The sequence below is a fragment of the Capra hircus genome, chromosome 19, assembly GCF_001704415.2.
Source record: "Capra hircus breed San Clemente chromosome 19, ASM170441v1, whole genome shotgun sequence".
NCBI classification, from domain to species: domain Eukaryota; kingdom Metazoa; phylum Chordata; class Mammalia; order Artiodactyla; family Bovidae; genus Capra; species Capra hircus.
Genome location: NC_030826.1, coordinates 27,835,786 through 27,857,186, shown reverse-complemented (window position 1 = coordinate 27,857,186; position 21,401 = coordinate 27,835,786). Strand labels below are relative to the sequence as shown.

Sequence of the window (21,401 nt, the reverse complement as noted above, 5' to 3'; positions counted from 1 at the left end):
GTTTGAGTAATTTCTTTGTGCCCTGGTTTCCTTCTTTGTGAAATTGCAATAATAAGTCTGCTGTTTCAAGGCTTTTCCACCTCAGACAACTTGGCTTCCCTTTTTTTATAGCATCTCACGGCTCCTTGTGTCAGGGTAGTGTGGGTGGAGGAGGGGTGAGGGAAGCGCTCTGATCTTCAAGCTCTCTGCAAGTTCAGAGGTTCTAGAAGATTAGTGAGAAACAGAAGTTGCATATCTTTTCTTTTTCCGCATACAAAATTCAGTCATTTAGAGTGATTCACTGCAGACTAGTTTCTGTATTCTAAAGAAAGAAAAATCTTACAAATTAAATGTGTACAGACACTGAGAGGAGACCACCTTTTCATTGTCACCCTTAACCACCGTTGCTCAGACCTTCTGGAAAAATCTCGTGCTGTTCGTCAAGCAAAAGATGAGCGTACTTTTCATATCTTTTACCAGTTGTTATCTGGAGCAGGAGAACATCTGAAGTGTAAGTTACAGATTTTTTTTTTTTACTGTTTTATGTTCAGTTAAATATCTTTTATAATACTTTTTTTTTAGAAAGAGAACAGTTGCAGAATTATGCACACACACATACCAAAATTCTAGCTGGCTCAATTATGAAAGTGAAATTGAACTTCAAGCCATGGGATAGGTACTTGAAGTGGCAAGCATATGGGTGGTGGTGTATTATCTTTTGTACTTTTCTTTTAAAATAATTTTAAATTTGAAGGCATATGATATGTTTTATACAAATTTTGTTTCAAAATTTGTAAATATAAAAGTAATGAGAAATAAATTTATTTAATAAAGTGAAATTGAATACATGTGTGTATTCCTAGATTTACAACTGAATGTATCTTATCCTTCCAGTAGTACTAGAAAGAGCCTGTGTGGATTTTTATTTATTTTGTGAATCACAAAGACCAGAAATTTAGAGTTGGACAAGGTAAAAAGTAAGTTCTTTCCTGGGTCAGAATTTTGCTGGGTCAGAAGAAGATACACAACTTTTTGGTTTCTTCTGAGTCTCAGAGTAAATGCTGCTTCTCTAGAATTAGTATGTATGTTATTTAGATACCACAATAGACATATAAAACCCTACAGTCCTTTTCTCACTTGAGATATAGGCTTTTACTAACCATGGATCATCTGTGGAAGCATTAAACCCAGAAATTAGTTAAAGACCTGCAAGGGAAAAAAATAAGCAGCAAATAGAGTAATTGCCGTTGAGAGACTAAAATTTCAAGGGTATTCAATAGATAATGCTGAAGGGAAGAAAACCCTCATTTTCAGCCTGGCAGACTGAAAGCAGTAATGAATCAAGAAAATAACTGTTAAAAGAAGGAATTTTTTTTTTTTTTTAAGCAATACCCAGTGGAAGCTCCATGTGATGTAGATAAGAATTAAGGGGTTGATGTGATCAGGGGAAGTTCTCTGCAGGAGAGCCAGTGACACACAAAGCCAGAAGCCCAGATAACATCTGCTGTAGGGAAAACCATGTTTGACTGTTTTGCACGCTCTTCTTTTCTTAAGAACACATTTATTGAAAAGGAGCTTGTTCTTGCTTATTCATGTCCCCTGAAATAAGAGAGTCAGTGGGCATGTCTGTTATAACACCCGGTCAGACTAGTGCTGTGTCAGACATCGCTCTCAAAGGCAAATGACCACTAAGCAGACTGACGTGGAGAAAGGGCTCCAGGGTGCTGGCTGGCTCAGGACTTGGCGGGCCCACGTTCCACACCAGGAACGCAGAGTATGGTTTGAAGGCTCCTCCTCAAAAGATGTCTGAAGTATTTAAATCTGGAAACAATAAAGTTTAGTTATCTGGAAAATTGATATCATTTCCCAGCTATCTGATTTCAAACATTGTATAAACCACTGTCCCAAAAGCCCCTGTTGAGATTTCTGTTGTTTACGTCATCATTTCTTTCACTGTACAGATCATGGAAGACTGTGTATTTAATGTGAGAATGTAAAATGTGGTGGTGAATCAGATGTGTTTCTGTCCTGTGGGTCCAGTTTGAAGATGGGGCTGTGCTTCAGTCTGTTGATGACTGTTTATGACGTTGTATTCTCTTTTCTTTCAGCTGATTTGCTCCTTGAAGGATTTAATAACTACAGATTTCTCTCCAATGGCTATATTCCTATTCCGGGACAACAAGACAAAGATAACTTCCAGGAGACAATGGAGGCGATGCATATAATGGGCTTCTCCCATGAAGAGATTCTGTGTATGTGTGATTTCTCTTAATAAGATTCTGATGCTCAGTTTTACCAAGACTTATAAGTTAGGGGTAAAAAACCTAAACTAGAGAATGATTGTGAAATTAAAGGGACCTGCCTCTTAATTTTATGAAATCCTGAGACTCATCTTTCTGAAAAGTTTTGTATAGCTAATTTTTAGCACAAAATACATTAGAATATGTCCTCTACATTTTGATATCATATCTTAATTTTTTTTTAATATCAACATACAGCAATGCTTAAAGTGGTATCTTCAGTGCTTCAGTTTGGGAATATTTCTTTCAAAAAGGAGCGAAACACTGATCAAGCCTCCATGCCGGAAAATACAGGTAGGCTGATGAACACTGATTTTATTTCTGTTTCTATGGCCTGTTGTATTCTCCAAAAATGTGTTACAACACGAGCATAAAAGCATCCTGAGGTGTCTCCCATGAGGCTCCACATGCCTACATAAGGGTCAGTCAGATTCCAGAGAGGAAGGAGGAGGATGGAGTGCCAGCTGAGGAGCGGGTGTGGGGACCCTGCCTTAGTGACGGGGGTTAGGATGTGGGAGTGGGCTGAAGAGACCGCACAGCTCGTGCCTAAGGGAGCTGCAGCTGTTGGCTTCCAGCCAGTTTTCTCCTTGCCAGAATGCAGGTCCAGGGCTGGAACCAGAACTAATTTTTCAAAGGAAGGTGGAAACCTAGATTTTAATATGAAATTTTCAAACTTTTAAATATTAAAAATGGATTCAAATTCACAGCAGTTAAAAACAAAAATTTGTGAACCATAAGGAAATGGCAACCCATTCCAGTACTCTTGCTTAGAAAATTCCATGGATGGAGGAGCCTGGTGGGCTACAGTCCATTGGGTTGCAAAGAGTCGGACACGACTGAGCGACTTCACTTCAAAATGTGTTTGTAAGCCTTGTGAGGTCTGCTTCCGACAGTCTGGAGACACAAAGCAAGCTGAGGCATCTGTGCCTGGTCACCAGAACGTTCTTTTGCCTCCCAGGAGCATCCTTCTTTCCTTTTCCTGATTCATTTATAGAACAACTGTTTTTTAAAAGCCAAATGGCTCCAGTGTTATTGCCTCCTGGCTGTTCATTACATCCCCAGTAATAGAAGTAACATTAATTGCTTTGTATTGAATAAGAAGCTTTAAATAATTACAACTCTATAAATTTTCTTGAATTATTACCTATATTAGGTAGTTGCTGCTGCTGCTAAGTCACTTCAGTCGTGTCCAACTCTGTGCTACCCCAGAGACGGCAGCCCACCAGGCTCCCCCGTCCCTGGGATTCTCCAGGCAAGGACACTGGAGTAGGTTGCCATTTCCTTCTCCAATGAGTAAAAGTGAAAGTGAAGTCACTCAGTCGTGTCCGACTCTTCGCGACCCCAGGGACTGCAGCTCCTCTGTCCATGGGATTTTCCAGGCAAGAGTACTGGAGTGGGGTGCCATTGCCTTCTCCGTATTAGGTAGTAGTGGTGGTTAATTAACACTTGCACTGTTGCAGTGTGCCAGAGTTTGTACTTTTTAATTACAGCATGATTTAAACATATGCGAGGGGAGAGCAGAGTGGAAGGACCTCCTACCACGTTCTTGTCTCCTGGCATAGACGACCACCAATCCATGGCCTGTGTTTCATTTATACCACTTCCCCTTTCCTAGATTATTTCAAAGCAAATCCCAGATACTTCATTTGTAAACATTTCAGTCTGATGCTCAACTCAAGATCAGAAAATGAGGACTTGAAGTGGATATATACACCTGGACTTCTGTTTGTATTGATATTTCTGCTTTCTCTTACCAGAGTTTTTCAGGTTATCAGTATTTAAAAAATTTTTAATTCTGGTAAAATTACACATAACAAAATCTGTCATTTTAACCCCTTTTTGTGCGTATAGTTCAATAATATATATTCACATTATCATGCAGTCACTCTGTAGACTTCATCTTGCAAACTTAAACTCTAAAACAAGTCCCCGTACCCCATCCCCCAGCAACCGCCATTCTACTTTGTCTCTATGAATAGGACGAGTCTGGGTACCTCTTATAAGTAGAATCATTCAGTGTTTGTCTTTTGTGACCGGCTTATTTTATCAGGTTAATATATTATTAAATGTTAATTTCCCATGGCATTTTTACATGTTGGTATCAAAATGGCATTTTTCAGAAAAGTCTTATTCTCTGCTATCATTAATAGGACTAAAACTAAAATTACTAAATTTACTAAAATTGCCTTCATCAGCACATCACTATGAAAACCAAGAAAAGTCTGCCAGGTCTAACCACCGATGTGTGGGGTGGCGGGCGCCAGAGGCATGTGTTCAGTGACCACGGGGCACAGTCAGGGTGAAGGGCTCCGATCCCAGTGACACCCAAACATCTACCTGCTCCCCACTGGAGTTTTCTCAGTGATATTGGCAGATTATTACCTTTTAGATTGAAAATGACTATAAAGAAAAACAAAAGTGGCAAATAACAGAGTAATAAGGCTTAGAAGTAGAAAATGTAATAAGGGACCTTGTTTTCCTTGTGGAGGAGAGTAAGCCAAGATAGAGTCACTCTATGAAGTGTGTGTTTTAGCCTCTAAAATGATGTTTATCATCACAAAAAAGAATGTGAGCAATTTGCTTTTTCTACTTCTGTGTATTTTTCAGCTTCCCACCCAACACGTATACACATGCATACCTATGTACATTAACTGAGAGGAGTCAGGATGTAGAGGGTGAGGAGGGCAGTTGGTGAGAAGACTCATAAACCAAAGGAAGTATTCCCTGAGGCACAGCCTCCCTGCCCACCCAGGGGTGCTGCTGGGTGGCCAGCAGTTCACATGGATCAGAGGAGTGGGATACAGTGCATCTTTCAGAATGAACTCGGTTATGCCTCTACATGACTCAAAATGTGTTTTTCCTTAGAGAATTTTATTGTTATTTTAACCCCTAATCAAACATTTATTAGTAATTGGAACACTTGTTGGACCTTAGTGACATTAGGCAGTGAACTTCTGGTGAGAAAAGTGCCCTAAATTTGGTGAGAATCCACAATAACAAAATTAGCAGCTTTTTAATGTGAGCCATGTAATCAAATAATTGATTTTTAAAATCCCTTAGGTTTCTTGCCTACTAAAGTACTAGGATCACTCTGTAGGCATGACAAATTATCTTGGTAACATGGTGATTTAAAATATTTTGAATACCATTTTTCTCATTCTCTGCATTATCCATGACTTCTAAGACTTAGTAACTTCTATCTATTAAGCTATCCAGAGTAAGTAATTGCTGACTAATCATCTCTTATGGCCTAAGGATAAGTGTTGTTAATATGAAAGGATGAAGGTAGTTTTTATAAGACCTAACACCTGTCTAACCTTAAGACTTATATTTAATTTCTTAATACAATTAGGTGATTACTAAGGTATTTCAACTGTTTATTGAATGTGCTATGATGAGGTCGGTAAGGAGGCCTGGTATTTAGGAGGCCTTTTACCCTCTAGTTGCACAGAAGCTCTGCCATCTTCTTGGCATGAATGTGATGGAGTTCACTCGGGCCATTCTCACCCCCCGGATCAAGGTCGGCCGAGACTACGTGCAGAAAGCCCAGACCAAAGAACAAGTAAGTTTAACACAGTTATCACACAGTTGTTGCTTGAGTGATTGATAACCGTGGTCATGACATCTTCTGATTGGCATGTAGCAAACTGAACCAATAAAAGCTCCATCATCCACGTGTTTCTTGGTACTAGTTGACTGTTCTCTTGCAGAAAATTTTTAGAGGTGACTTATAAAAAAGGAAGTTTGAAATATAACCTTGAATTTTCCCCAGGTAGATGAACCATCCAGGAGGAAAAAGCTGTGTACCCCAGCATCCTACCCAGCAGGATGCCTGATTGATCCCTTGTTCCTGTAAGGGGAGGAGGGCCCAGCACCGGGAATGTAGCAGTTAGAATCACCTGTTTCATGGTGGACTCTGGGCTGATAACGCTGCACAGAAGCCCAGGGGCAGGGGAAGGAAGTCATTTTTCCTGGGCATTTTCATCCATCTCCTACACTGATTATCTCCAGTCTATATCTAATTGTACTAATATCCTCTGTTGGATGTGTAAAACAGACATGATTAAGCAGTAAGTGCTCTTTTAGGGTTTGGAGGGCACTGTAGATCATTAAATTCCCTCCATCTAACAGCTTTTAGTGTTTTGCTGAGATTATTTTCAGACTAAAAGGTTGCTGTTGTCTAATTACAGGCAGATTTTGCAGTAGAAGCTTTGGCAAAGGCTACCTATGAGCGGCTGTTCCGCTGGCTCGTTCACCGCATCAATAAAGCTCTGGACAGGACCAAACGGCAAGGGGCTTCCTTCATTGGGATCCTGGACATCGCTGGATTTGAGATTTTTGAGGTATGTCACTCTCCCTCCTGCTCTTCTTGCTTCTGTTTATTCTTTCATCAGATAATCTTTCAGGCTCACAGTGTACCAATTGCAGTGCCAGGTACCAGGGATATGATGGCAGATAAGCAGGTACAGTCCCTGCCATTCTAGTAGAGAGTCAAACATTAAGTGACAGAAAAACGACCAAATTTTCGGGATTTTGAATAATGAAGTGAGAAGAGGGCTGTGATGGAAGGAATTGGGGAGACCCACAGTTCAAAGTGTGTCTGCAGCTGTTAAGAGCTCAGCATGAGAAGCCCCAGCCTCAGGAAGAATCCTCGGCAAAATGAGAGTAGGTCTAGTGGTCCTGCGGGAGAGAGAAGTTGTTAGATGTTCAGTTCAGTTCAGTCGCTCAGTTGTGTCCGACTCTTTGCGACCCCGTGAATCGCAGCATGCCAGGCCTCCCTGTCCATCACCATCTCCCGGAGTTCACTCACACCCACGTCCATCAAGTTGGTGATGCCATCCAGCCATCTCATCCTCTGTCATCCCCTTTTCCTCCTGCCCCCAATCCCTCCCAGCATCAGAGTCTTTTCCAATGAGTCACCTCTTTGCATGAGGTGGCCAAAGTACTGGACTTTCAGCTTTAGCATCATTCCCTCCAAGGAACAACCAGGGCTGATCTCCTTTAGAATGGACTGGTTGGATCTTGCAGTCCAAGGGACTCTCAAGAGTCTTCTCCAACACCACAGTTCAAAAGCATCAATTCTTCTGCACTCAGCTTTCTTCACAGTCCAACTCTCACATCCATACATGACCACTGGAAAAACCATAGCCTTCACTAGACGGACCTTTGTTGGCAAAGTAATGTCTCTGCTTTTGAATATGCTATCTAGGTTGGTCATAACTTTCCTTCCAAGGATTAAGCATCTTTTAATTTCATGGCTGCAGTCACCATTGCAGTGATTTTGGAGCCCCCAAAAATAAAGTCTGACACTGTTTCCACTGTTTCCCCATCTATTTCCCATGAAGTGATGGGACCAGATGCCATGATCTTCGTTTTCTGAATGTTGAGCTTTAAGCCAACTTTTTCACTCTCCTCTTTCACTTCCATCAAGAGGTTTTTAGTTCCTCTTCACTTTCTGCCATAAGGGTGGTTTCATCTGCATGTCTGAGGTTATTGATATTTCTCCCAGCAATCTTGATTCCAGCTTGTGCTTCTTCCAGCCCAGCGTTTCTCATGATGTACTCTGCATGGAAGTTAAATAAACAGGGTGACAATATACAGCCTTGACGTACTCCTTTTCCTATTTGGAACCAGTCTGTTGTTCCATGTCCAGTTCTAACTGTTGCTTCCTGACCTGCATATAGGTTTCTCAAGAGGCAGGTCAGGTGCTCTGATATTCCCATCTCTTTCAGAATTTTCCACAGTTCGTTGTGATCCACAATCAAAGGCTTTGACATAGTCAATAAAGCAGAAATAGATGTTTTTCTGGAACTCTCTTGCTTTTTCCATGATCCAGCAGATGTTGGCAATTTGATCTCTGGCTCGTCTGCCTTTTCTAAAACCAGCTTGAACATCTAGAAGTTCACGGTTCACATACTGCTGAAGCCTGGCTTGGAGAATTTTGAGCATTACTTGACTAGCGTGTGAGATGAGTGCAATTGTGTAGTAGTTTGAGCATTCTTTGGCATTGCCTTTCTTTGTGATTGGAATGAACACTGACCTTTTCCAGTCCTGTGGCCACTGCTGAGTTTTCCAAATTTGCTGGCACATTGAGTGCAGCACTTTCATAGCATCATCTTTCAGGATTTGAAAGAGCTCAACTGGAATTCCATTACCTCCACTAACTTTGTTCGTAGTGATGTTTCCTAAGGCCCACTTGACTTCACATTCCAGGATGTCTGGCTCTAGGTGAGTGATCACACCATCGTGATTATCTTGGTTGTGAAGATCTGTTTTGTACAGTTCTTCTGTGTATTATTGTCACCTTGTAATAATATCTTCTGCTTCTGTTAGGTCCATACCATTTCTGTCCTTTATCGAGCCCATCTTTGCATGAAATGTTCTCTTGGTATCTCTAATTTTCTTGAAGAGATCTCTAGTCTTTCCCATTCTGTTGTTTTCCTCTATTTCTTTGCATTGATCGCTGAGGAAGGCTTTCTTATCTCTTCTTGCTATTCTTTGGAACTCTGCATTCAGATGCTTATATCTTTCCTTTTCTCCTTTGCTTTCCACTTCTCTTCTTTTCACAGCTATTTGTAAGGCCTCCCCAGACAGCCATTTTGCTTTTTTGCATTTCTTTTCCATGGGGATGGTCTTGATCCCTGTTTCCTGTACAATGTCACGAACCTCCGTCCATGGTTTATCAGGCACTCTGTCTATCAGATCTAGTCCCTTAAATCTATTTCTCACTTCCACTGTATAATCATAAGGGATTTGATTTAGGTCATACCTGAATGGTCTAGTGGTTTTCCCTACTTTCTTCAATTTAAGTGTGAATTTGGTAATAAGGAGCTCATGATCTGAGCCACAGTCAGCTCCTGGTCTTGTTTTTGCTGACTCCATCTTTGGCTGCAAAGAATATAATCAGTCTGATTTCAGTGTTGACCATCTGGTGATGTCCATGTGTAGAGTCTTCTCTTGTGTTGTTGGAAGAGAGTGTTTGCTATGACCAGTGTATTTTCTTGGCAAAACTCTATTAGTCTTTGCCCTGCTTCATTCTGTATTCCAAGGCCAAATTTGCCTGTTACTCCAGGTGTTTCTTGACTTCCTACTTTTGCATTCCAGTCCACTATAATGAAAAGGACATCTTTTTTGGGTGTTAGTTCTAAAAGTTCTTGTAGATTTTCATAGAACCGTTCAACTTCAGCTTCTTCATCATTACTGGCTGGGACATAGGCTTGGATTACTGTGATATTGAATGGTTTGCCTTGGAAATGAACAGAGATCATTTAGATGTTAGAAACAGAGATCATGTTGGATGTTAGAAACTGCCAAAAGCCACAGTGACTAGACGTAGCTGAAGAGAGGGGCAGAGGAGCTGGAAACACATGAGATGGAAAAGCAGACGTGGGGAGAGTGTGGCGGGTGGTGGTGTCATAGCTCAGCGGCCAGATGATGGTGGTTTGGGTGGGGGTCGGGAGCAGCCGTGTGAGATGGAGAAATGAAGAGACGTGATGGTCTCTGTTCTGAAGACACACCCACAGCATTTGTTGTTGGGTTTCAATATATTTCATTATTAATCTGACTAGATTTCTCCAAACAGCATCAATCCATCAAAGGTTTGTAGTCAAATATCTACTGTGGTTTTCCTAAAACCTTGATAAAATTTTGGTCTCCTAAAAATGTAAAACTTTCTCTTTTGATAGACTGATTATATAGTAAGGCATAAATACTTCTCGGGATCAGTGTAATACTTTGGCCAATTGGATATTGAATTGTCTTGTTTTGAAATGAACCCTTTTGGATTATGTCTATCCTCATAAAACCTGAACTGTTATGGTATAGTAGTTTTATCCACCAAACTGCCACTGCCACTATAAGAGATTGCTTTAGTATGTACTGATTTGTGAAAAACTGAAGTCATGAAAGGCGGCTGCATGCAAATTGCATGTCTATTGCTTTCCTGCATGTAAACAATCAGCAGATACAATGAAGAAAAAGACCTCCACTTCCAACTGCAAACAAACAGATGAAATACCTAAGAAGAAATTTGAGAAAAAATGGGCAAGATTTAGTTGAAGACAACTTTACAGTGCTACTGTAAAAAACAAAAGACTTGAAGAAATGTAAAAATGTGCCTTGTTCTTGGATGAGAAAATTCAGCATTATAAGGGTGTAAATCTTCCCCAAATTTATCTTGAAATAGAACATACTTGTTTAAAAACTATTCATAGGAATTTTAAGGGATAGAGGAAGACTAGCAGCTAATTTGAAAAATAAATTAATAAAGCATACATAGTAAAATTCTGAAAAAGAAATGAAAATAGGATTCTAAGAGATATAAAACATAAAGCTGTAGAACTTCAGAAGTATGGTTTTGACATGAATATACACAGTAGAAAAATGTTTTAGATACTAAAAATGCAGAATTATTTAGTGAGCATTATTTATCATGGGAAAAGAATGGAAAAAGCCTAACTGTCCTCCATTAGGAGATTTATGTTCACCATAGGAGGTTGATTTGATTAATTATGACATATATCCATGTAGTAGGGAATTGTACACCCATTGTAAAGAATAGGGTGGCTTTATAGTACAGACCCCAAGATACTTTGTTAAGCTTAAAAAGTTTAGATAGCACACACATTTATGAGTGTGGAGACTTTCTGGAAAAATTGCAGGAAATAGGTGACAGTTATTGATTAGAGTGATCAAGCGGGTGATCAGAGTGAGACTTCTCAGTGCAACTCTCTGTACATTTCAGATCTTATACCAGGCATTAACCAATTGAAGAACAAATAATTTTAAAATATTTTTAGTAGCTTAAATATGGAAGGCAAGTAGACCTTTATTTAACAAAAATACCATCATACATGGTAGCTCAGGCTGAGCAGAGCGCTAAGTCTCGTGATCTTAAGGCAGAGAAAAATCTATTCACATAAACACGACCACCATCAGGCAGTCTGCAAATGCTGATACAGTTCACCAGAAATACAGCATTAAACAAGGCAGACACTGCCCCACCCTCCGAGCATGACCTCATTCTAAAACACTGAGTGCTGCACCTCCCAGGGAAGATCAGAATGGCTTTTTCAGACCGTGAGTCTATTCCTTGGGGATTGATTAAGCCTTCTGTAATTGAAGATCACTTTTTATAATGAAAGAGGTTATTTATGGCCCCATGGTACTTGTGTGGACAGCATGGAGGCAGAAAAAAAGGCTGAGTACTTCTCACAGAACACAATTGCTTTAAGAAAATTACCCCTGTTACTTCATCCTTTCATTTTTCATCCCATCAACAGCACCGTGGAGAAATGGGCAGAGTTCACACAGAGGGAAACTGAAATGTCTGTAACAGATGAAAAGGTTTTTTTTTTCCTAACTCACTCTGGAGCCACTGGCCTAAGTAAGGAGCAGAGGGGACAGGACAGCAGCCCATCTGTTCTCCATACCCGCAAAGCGCTCAAAGAAACACTTGCCTCCTCGGCCTCTGACCTTCCCGAGTCTTTTTTCATTTTTCTCACTTTCTCATTTATTCATTTCTCTTCATTAAACCATTCACTAGTAAAAATGGTTTTATTTGTAGATAATCAGTTACAGTAACTGACGTACTCCTTCCCCTATTTCGAACCAGTCTGTAGGGAAAGGAGTATGTCAGCTACTGTAACAACAGACTGGTTCCAAATAGGGAAAGGAGTACGTCAAAGCTGTATATTGTCACCCTGCTTATTTAACTTATATGAAGAGTACATCATGAGAAACGCTGGGCTGGAGGAAGCACAAGCTGGAATCAAGATTGTTGGGAGAAATATCAATAACCTCAGATATGCAGATGACACCACCCTTGTGCTAGAAAGCGAAGAAGAACTAAAGAGCCCCATAAAAGTGAAAGAGGAGAGTGAAAAAGTTGGCTTAGAGCTCTACATTAGAAAACTAAGACCATGGCATCTGGTCCCATCACTTCATGGCAAATAGATGGGGAAACAGTGACAGACTTTATTTTGGGGGGCTCCGAAATCACTGCAGATGGTGACTGCAGCCATGAAATTAAAAGATGCTTGCTCCTTGGAAGAAAAGCTATGAACAACCTAGACAGCATATTCAAAAGCAGAGACATTACTTTGCCAACAAAGGTCCGTCTAGTCAAAGCTATGGTTTTTCCAGTTTTTCCATGGATGTGAGAGTTTGACCGTAAAGAAAGCTGAGCGCCGAAGAATTGATGCTTTTGAACTGTGGTGTTGGAGAAGACTCTTGAGAGTCCCTTGGACTGCAAGGAGATCCAACCAGTCCATCCTAAAGGAGATCAGTCCTGAATATTCATTGGAAGGACTGATGCTGAAGCTGAAACTCCAGTACGTTGGCCACCTGATGCAAAGAACTGACTCATTTGAAAAGACCCTGATACTGGGAAAGATTGAAGGCAGGAGGAGAAGGGGACGACAGAGGATGAGATGGCTGGATGGCATCACCGACTCTGTGGACACCAGTTTGGGTAAACTCCAGGAGTTGGTGATGGACAGGGAGGCCTGGCGTGCTGCAGTCCATGGGGTCGCAGAGTTGGACACGACTGGGTGGCTGAACTGAACTGAGTTACAATAGCAGACTGAGTTTATCATGTTCTCATTTTAGCTTCTCAGTAACATGATGTGGGGGTGTGGGGGGGCGGGGCTTGTGCGTAGATTAAGAGAGATCCTCATCAGTCTAGGGTAGTTGAGACCTGGTTCATAACTCCTCGAGAACATTCTGAGAACAAGCTGACTGGTCCTCTCTTCCTCCCCCTCCTCTCTTTCTCCCCCGCCCCACTTCCGCAGCTGAACTCATTCGAGCAACTGTGCATCAACTACACCAACGAGAAGCTGCAGCAGCTCTTCAACCACACCATGTTCATCCTGGAGCAGGAGGAGTACCAGCGCGAGGGCATCGAGTGGAACTTCATCGACTTTGGCCTCGACCTGCAGCCCTGCATTGACCTCATCGAGAGACCCGTAAGACCCTCTCCTGCCGGCCGGCTCTCCGCCCAGGCTCAGGCGGTGCCTTGAGCTTTTCTTCCCATAAACTGAGACGGAAATGTTCCTGTCTCATCAGCGTGAAGATAATTTTCTGATCTAAATGTACTAGGATGCTTTGATGAAATACCCATTTAAAAAGTGAAGAGCCTGCAAGTAAGACCCTTCTCGAGCTGTCTTTTCTCTCAGTCGTGTCCTGTCCTCTCATGGGTGTGGGGCTCAGCCAGGCACATGTCCAAGACGATAAAGGGCTTCCGTGTTTAGCCATGAATTTGGTGGGTCATGCAGATCCATTTTGGGGGATCACTGAAGCTTATCCTCATAAGTACAAAGGTGCTTTTTTACAATGTTTGTAAGAGTTTATAATCGTAAAACATTTAACAATAGCATGTAGAATGATATGGGATTATTATTCCTTTGAGGAGCCTTTCAAAATGTAGAGTGAGGGCAGTATTTTCCGAAAGAAAATATCAAAAAATGACTCGGGGTGGGGGCACCTGCCAGACTGTCATCTTTCCTGATCTCTCATAATCCAGCCTCTGGCCAGCTGCTTCTGAAACTCTGACCAGGAGACAAAACATCGTCTCCTAAACAACTGTTTAGAAATCCTCAATTAAAAGGAAAAGTGATAACAGAGATCTTGACACTAAAGGATGAAATCGGAAAAATAAAAAGGAGACAAAATCGTGGATATTCTGAGTCATGCTGTCATGGAGTCCTTTAGAAAAGATTATATTTGGGCTCCTCTTTCAGAATTAAGAAATATTTTCATTGAAAGATTAAAAATGTAAAAATTATGGCAGAAAGATGTGTGTTTCACTTACCTTAGTCCAGAACTTCATTTCTCAAGGTTGTTGTGAGTGGGTGAAATCTGGTTAAATGCCTCTCTGGCCCATCTCTTCTGTAGGATCACTGCTAAACCTGCTTGCCTTTGATTATAGCTTTCTTTCAGCATCTCCGAACCCTGCAAATTCTTTTACATAGCGGAGCCAGGAACTAGACAGCCAGGGAGTGAGGGTCTTCGTCCTGGGCTTTCAGCTGCTTCTACCTGCTCCTGTTCTGTTAACCTCAGCCTTTCTCTGACCACGTTATGACATTTCAGTCGTGGTTACTTTTTTTTTTTAATGTTTATTTGTTTGGCTGTGTCAGGTCTTCAGTTGCTGCACACGGGATCTTTGTTGCGTCATGCCAGATCTTTCCTTATGGCGCACAGATTCTCTAGTTGTAACACACAGGCTTCAGTGGTTGTGGCTTAGATGCTCCACAGCATGTGAGATCTTAGTTCCCTGACCAGGGATCAAACCCATGTCCTCTACATTACAAGGAGTATATATAACCACTGGACCACTAAAGACATCCTTCCAGTTACGTTTTAATCATTATTGTACAGAGCCAGCTCTTCTGTAATAAATACAAAGGGCCTGTGAGTTGAGGAAAACTGGTAGGGATTTATCCCAAATGCTGATTTCATTGTTCAGTTCAGTCCAGTCAGTTCAGTTCCGACTCTTTGCGACCCCATGAATCGCAGCACGCCAGGCCTCCCTGTCCATCACCAACTCCCGGAGTTCACTCAGACTCATGTCCATCGAGTCAGTGATGCCATCCAGCCATCTCATCCTCTGTCGTCCCCTTTTCCTCCTGCCCCCAATCCCTCCCAGCATCAGTCTTTTCCAGTGAGTCAACTCTTTGCATGAGGTGGCCAAAGTACTGGAGTTTCAGCTTTAGTATCATTCCTTCCAAAGAAATCCCAGGGTTGATCTCTGTCCCTAGAATTGGTCTGTTCAGTCTTGGATCAGAAACTTGCCATATTTGCAGTATGGCAGTAAACCATGACCCCGAACCTCTATAGCGTAGGCCATCACTATTGTAATATTCCGTTTAGCTTTCAGGTATACGCCCACTTTCTTCCCACAAAAGGAAGCCCTTCCATTGGTTTTTGGCCTTCCAGAATAGCACGCTCCAGACACTTTTTTATTTGAGACAGAGTTCACTACCCTAAAATTTTTTCTGAAGTACAAAATTCAGTGAGCTTCAGCATAGAGTTGTACAACCATTACCACTGTCTAATCCCACAACATTTTCATCATCCCAGAAAGAAACTTTGTACTTCGGCAGTCATTCCCGTTCCCCTTCCTCAGCACCCCAGGCACTCGTCTGCTTTCCGTCTTTGTGTCTCTCAGGCTTTTTTCAGTGAGTTAGTTGAGTGAAATAACACAGGCTCTCAACACAAACCTAAAAAGTAATTGATAAATTATATCATCATCTTCCGTATATTCTACTTAACTGTAGCTTTAAATATTTCACAAAGTGTGAAATGCTCATTTAATCATCACTTAAACAGAAATCTAAAATTGACCTGGATAGGATATAAAATGTCTGAAGCATTCCAGGTTGTGGAGGGTTTATTGAATATAAAGATTAAGTTTCTCTACACCTTCCGTTTGCTTTCTGGTGTCTCTTATTTGCTACTTTTCGGGAGTTATCTACTTGGAATTTTTTTTTAATAAGTTTATGAAATATAGTATTCATCTGTTTTCTTACCAGTACTTAGCCTTTGAGATCTCAGCATTTGCGTTACAGTTATAGTTTGGCAATACCTGTTATCCTAGAAGTTTGCTTTCCGTAGATATTTATGAAGCTCTAATTGTTTTCGAAGTTAAACTGGCAAACCCAGTGGAAAAAATCCTTACACGTACAGTGATGTGCAGAATATGTCAATTCTTCTTGCCTCTTTTATCAGGCTAACCCTCCTGGCGTGCTGGCCCTTCTGGATGAAGAGTGCTGGTTCCCTAAAGCCACAGATAAGACCTTTGTTGAAAAGCTTGTTCAAGAGCAAGGGTCCCACTCCAAGTTTCAGAAACCACGTCAATTGAAAGACAAAGCTGATTTTTGCATTATCCATTATGCAGGGAAGGTAAGAGGGAAAGAATTCCATTAAAAGTACCATGCTTGAAATTTTGCTACTTTTGATGAGGGTTGTAACAAATGTGCCGGTATACATTTATAAACCCTTAAATACAGTACCTACTACAAATGCATTGCCTTTGAGACCACCATTGTTTGGACTGTTCTATGAATTGTGGAGAGGGAGAGGTGGGAGTGAAGCGGGGAGAGAGGTAATTATTGCATGGCCAAGCAGTGAGAATGGGCAGCTCATGCTTAAAATCCCCAGACTCCCCAGTGCTTTGGGAGGAAGGTTTTTAGGGGTGAAGGCTGCAGGGATATGTGACTTCCTTTTGGTTGGTTTTCTGGGGAGGGAACAGGGCAGTGCTCCAGGCACGTTGGGTTCAGCCTGAAGTTGCCATCTTCTGCCTGGCAGAGGCTCTGTGAACATTTGGGGTTGAGGCTGAATATGTTTCTCTTGCTTTTGTTTTTGCCCCTCTCGCCGCCTTTGGCTCTGGGCCGACAGGTGGACTACAAGGCAGACGAGTGGCTGATGAAGAACATGGACCCCCTGAATGACAACGTGGCCACCCTCCTGCACCAGTCCTCCGACAGATTCGTGGCAGAGCTCTGGAAGGATGGTAAGAATGTGCCCGTGTTTGTCATCGAGCTTGACTGGAGTCTTCTACAGTTAAGGCTTAAGTATGGTTCTTTACACAGAGATGTGTGTATATTTTCTTACTTTAAAGCTCTTCAATTTCCCTAGAGCAGGGCTGCCGTTGTGTCGGATTTTACCCACTTTAGAAAACTTGAGTAACAAGACATCTGCCTTCTTGGTCAGATGCTGTGGGAACATTCTAGTAGCACAGCCATAAGACCTGCACATTTGCCCCAGGCCACCCTGGTCCCCACACAGTCGTAACCCAGGGGTGTTGGGATGCAGAACCCTGGAAGCCTCTGCATTCTCAGACCATCTGCATTTAGGTCAGTTGTCTTTATCGCCACCAGTCCTCAGGTGGCGGTTTCAGTGGCTTTATCGTAGACCAGAGGAGCAAAGCACCTGTGTCCATGTTTGTAGTGGGACCGGTGTTTTCTGAGCCTAGCTGTCTACATGTTTCATCCTGGTTGTTCCCCCCACTTCACTTGGCCTCAGGTCATGAGGACCTTAGCTTCGAGTCTGTCCCTGCCTAGGCCGTGACCCTGACCCCAGGCCTGTCAGCTCACTTCTGCTTTTTCCGTAGCATCTCGAGACCTCGTCACCTAGGTGTCTCTGCACAGGTAGCGAGAAAGAAACCCAGAAGGCAGATCAGAGGGCTTAGGGCCATCAGGGCAAAGAGAAAGGAAAGAATGACCGCAGAGACAGTGAGCTGGGGACGATGACCATGTCAAAGACGGTCTAATCAGGCCACTTAGGTCAGCTCCAGCAAGTGCGGGGGTGGGCACAGCGCATGTGTCCAGCACGTGTCCTGGAGAGAGACAGTGGCTGTGAGACTGCACAGGCAGGAACTAGGGAAAGGTGCGGCTTCCAGCAGGTGAAACAGGCCTTTCGTCACTGTCCCACTGGGTGGACGTCTGCACCTGGCCGCTGCTGCTCGCTGTCCCTGGCAGTAACTTGGTTTGCCACGGCAGCCTTTTGAGGCCTGAGGAGAGGACAGGACCCCAAGGTGGCGTCCACAGTGCCCATGCAGCAGAGGGACTCTCGGCCCTGTGGTCTGGGAAGTATGAGAGTGGGTCTGAGCTGTGAGTCTAGAGCGGAAAAGGGGACCCTGAGATCTGGGGGCCACTGGGTCCACAGGGCCAGGAAGACCACACAGGTCAGTGGGAAACATCCCAAGAAGAGGAGGCAAGAGTGACTGGCGCTGCTCGGCAGGAATGTAGTGCTCAGTCAGGAATGGATTGTTGCACTGCCCTGGGCAGTGTGGGGCCCCCACACCCACTCCTGCTCCCAGCGTCGCTCAGGTCTCAGAGCAAAGGAGGTAAGACGTGTGGATGACTGCTGAGCGTTGGTGACCCCTGAGATGATTGTCACATGCAGAACAGAGGGGGTCTGCCTTGTTCCTGGGGTGCTAAGGTCAGATGTCATGAAGGAGGAGGCAGTCTTTCTTGTCCTTGAAAAATAATAATTTGTTGAAAAAACAAAGCCAGTGTCTCCTGAGCACGTGCTGAAGGCCGGGCAGTCTCCCAGCATCACTAGTGAGCATTTACATCCTGATCGGGCCTTAACCACAGAGGGTGACAGTTTACCTGAACTCATATCGGGGTGCGTGGTGGTTTTAGAAGTGATGTTTGTGTGGGCAAAGGGGGTGTTGAGCCAGTGGAAGGAATGATCACAGTGAGGAAGTGGAAAATCCCAGCTCAGGGTAAGAATCCCATTGAGGTTTTAGGGCAGGGCTGGGACCAGAAGGCGGAGCGAATTTTGCAGGAGATGAGAATGGTGACAGAGGAGGCTGGACCACAGAGAAACCCTCTGGCCGGTACCATGGGTTTGCCCTCATGAACTGAATGGCATCGGTAGGCTTGTAGGTCAGAGTAGGAACACAGTGTGAACTTGAAGAAGCAAAGAGGGCACTGGCTTGTTGGTAAAAGACCCCAGAAGCAGGGAGTTCAGAGTAAGGTGACCAAGGATAAAAGCAGTGGGCATGGAAGAAAAGCCTAGGAGAAAAGGAACAGAGGAAACTAGGTCTACCATTAAAGTCTCAAAAATGGGTTTTCTCTTTTCATTGTGAATGAGAAGAGAAGCAGGTGTTAGGGAATCCCGGCAGGAGGTCCTGGGTTTGACCAAAAGCAGTTTGGTGGGAACCACCTGCTGAGTCCCTGACCTGTCCACTCGTCCAGCCTCACACTAAGTTCCAGGACCATCTGCAGTCAGGAGGATCCCAGAACCGTGAAAGACTTGTTCTGCGCCTGCCCAGGGCTTTCCCAGGACACACTCAGAAGCGGGAGCGGGACGGAGGGCTCTGCCTTGGCTTCTGCCTTCCCAGCTCCTCCTCAGCCCCACCCTCCCCATCCAGATACGGAAGGGCCTTTGTCCGCACCAGGTCAGAAGTCTCAGGAATGAGAGATCTGGTGGCAGAGGTGGGCGGGGAGGCTGCAGTTGCCGTGAAGATGTGGCGTGTGTCCATGTCACAGGTGCAGGGAGGACCCTGTCTGGAGAGCCTTTACGCGCCTGTTTTATGCTTTCCCGAATGAGCTGTAGAGCGTTATTCACTTGATGACAGGATCTCTGAGAGGAAGGCGTGAGGCCTGCAGGGCCCTTCTGGCCTGGCCCGAGCCCTGTCCAGCTGTCCTCAGCTGTTGGCACTATTCTCCCGGGGCCTAACTTTCTCCACAGGCAGCTTGGGAGCACATGTCGCCACTGTGGTCTGAACAGGCCAAGTGGACTCCTACCCCGAGGGTGGCCTGGCTGTGCCAGTGTCCGCTCCAGAGTCATCCTGCATGCTTGCTGCTCTTAGTGGGAAGTCTTGCCATCCGTCAGCTCAGGTGCAGGCACTTGATGTAATCCGAGTGACGGGTTCTTGGAGGTGACCCACTATTGGGTGGGGTGGGGGCGGGGCAAGCAGAGCCGGATGCCAGGCTTCCCCGATTGCAAGGACTGCGTGTTTCATGTGTGAGCTCAGTGGCAGGCCCAGGAGTTTGAAAAGGGGTGTAGGGTGGAGAATTCATCTTGTTCACTCTAGATGTAGGGATGTCTTGGGAGAAGAAGAGCTGGAAAGAAAATGGTCCTGGAAAAAACGTAAAAATAGTTGCATATTTTTATAGCCATGTTAGTACAAAAGCAGAAAATGACAAGTTGACTGAATGTTTGAGGATATGATGTGTGACTGTAGTTTGCCTGCAAAGATGCAATACCTTGAGTATAAAACACTCGTGTTAAAATAGACTTTGTGTCAGAATTTTCTCCAGGCCAGACGAGGAGAATTCAGATTTATTGGTGGCAGCCCTGCCCTAGAGACTCATAGTGCCCAACTTTTTGCTAAAAGATGTCATGGGATCTCTTAGCAGCTACATGTGATTTCTTACTACTTCTAGGAGCTAACATACAGGGGGAAAAGACCTAAAAATTACATTTTCCTGTAAATGTGCCTCCTGAGATATTTTCATGAGTAACGGTATGATCAATAAGTATCGTCTTAGTTATTATTTGATTGTTACTTTAACATTTTGTACAATGGAATTTTGTTTTCCATAATGGTAGTTACTGTTTGTATTTGAAGTAAATTATATTTCCAAAATCTGAATTGGAAATAAAATTACACAGTGTATTTTTAATAGTAAATGCCACCTTGTTCAGAGTAATGTAACTTACTATAGTTTTGTCCTGATTTGTTAATAATTTGCAAGATAATATTATAAAAGACAATGCACATGGTATCTTGTTGCTCTTAAATTTCATCCTGCGTTTACATGGGGGTAACCATTTGCCTTTGATACGTTATATAATGCTGACACCTGGAGCTGGGAGTGGTTCAGCTGTATTCATTTATTTTGTAAAGAACTTTGTCCAGATGTGCAAATTCTGAAACAGTAATGTTTGCATGGGGTCTGCCCTGGACGAGCTACTTCTGTAGCCCGATTGCAAAGTTGACTTGTGATGTCAAATGTCTCTCACACTAACTGAAGTGTTTGTGTATCTGCCCTTCTGTCCTCCTGTTTTTGCTGTTTCTCTGCTTTAGAGATTCAGAATATTCAGAGAGCTTCTTTCTATGACAGTGTTTCTGGTCTTCATGAGCCACCAGGTGAATGGATAAAGCCTGTAGGTCTTCCAGACACAAAGGGTTTCAGCCCAGAGGAAGCACTTGTGGGGGGGCTGGCAGGGGGGCTGGGAGGGCGGGGGGTGGTTTCTGGGTTTCTGTTTTTGTTTTGCTCATAGACCTGCATGAACCTTCATTTCATGCTCAGTTTTATTATCCTTAAAGGCAACTGTTTGAGCTCATAAACAATTCAATCGCTACTGCCTACACATTGCTTCTTATTTTATGCGTAGCCCAAAGCACCGCATAGCAAAAGGTCTGTGCCCACCTTTTCCAGTAGTGCCATCTGATACCCAGTCCTCTAAGGGAATTGTTAGGACTTGATGTGCCAAATAATATGTCCCTTGTCTTTGAGTTACCTTTAGATTTTCAACTCTAAGGAACTCCAAGGAGGAGTTTTTTTTTCTTTTTCAAGTCATTAACATTTTGTGAACAATTAATTGCATAATTATCTCATGTCTGTTGGACTCATCATTATGCCTTTTAATTGGAATTGATGTGCA

General features: G+C 43.2%; 1 protein-coding gene across 6 annotated transcripts in view; it reads left to right on the top strand.

The window, feature by feature from the left end:
* The window catches only part of MYH10 (myosin heavy chain 10), a 121,617-nt gene that overhangs the window by 63,992 nt on the left and 36,224 nt on the right, over positions 1 to 21,401 (top strand). For 4 of the 6 annotated variants that reach the window (XM_018064634.1, XM_018064633.1, XM_018064636.1 and 1 more), the window contains 9 exons: positions 392 to 490; positions 2,088 to 2,231; positions 2,478 to 2,573; positions 5,723 to 5,841; positions 6,470 to 6,622; positions 13,070 to 13,243; positions 16,005 to 16,178; positions 16,674 to 16,788; positions 20,821 to 20,883. In XM_018064634.1, coding sequence (XP_017920123.1) covers positions 392 to 490; positions 2,088 to 2,231; positions 2,478 to 2,573; positions 5,723 to 5,841; positions 6,470 to 6,622; positions 13,070 to 13,243; positions 16,005 to 16,178; positions 16,674 to 16,788; positions 20,821 to 20,883 — 1,137 coding nt within the window. The remainder of the gene's footprint in view (positions 1 to 391; positions 491 to 2,087; positions 2,232 to 2,477; positions 2,574 to 5,722; positions 5,842 to 6,469; positions 6,623 to 13,069; positions 13,244 to 16,004; positions 16,179 to 16,673; positions 16,789 to 20,820; positions 20,884 to 21,401) is intronic. The other 2 variants (XM_018064638.1, XM_018064637.1) reach the window with 1 other exon arrangement.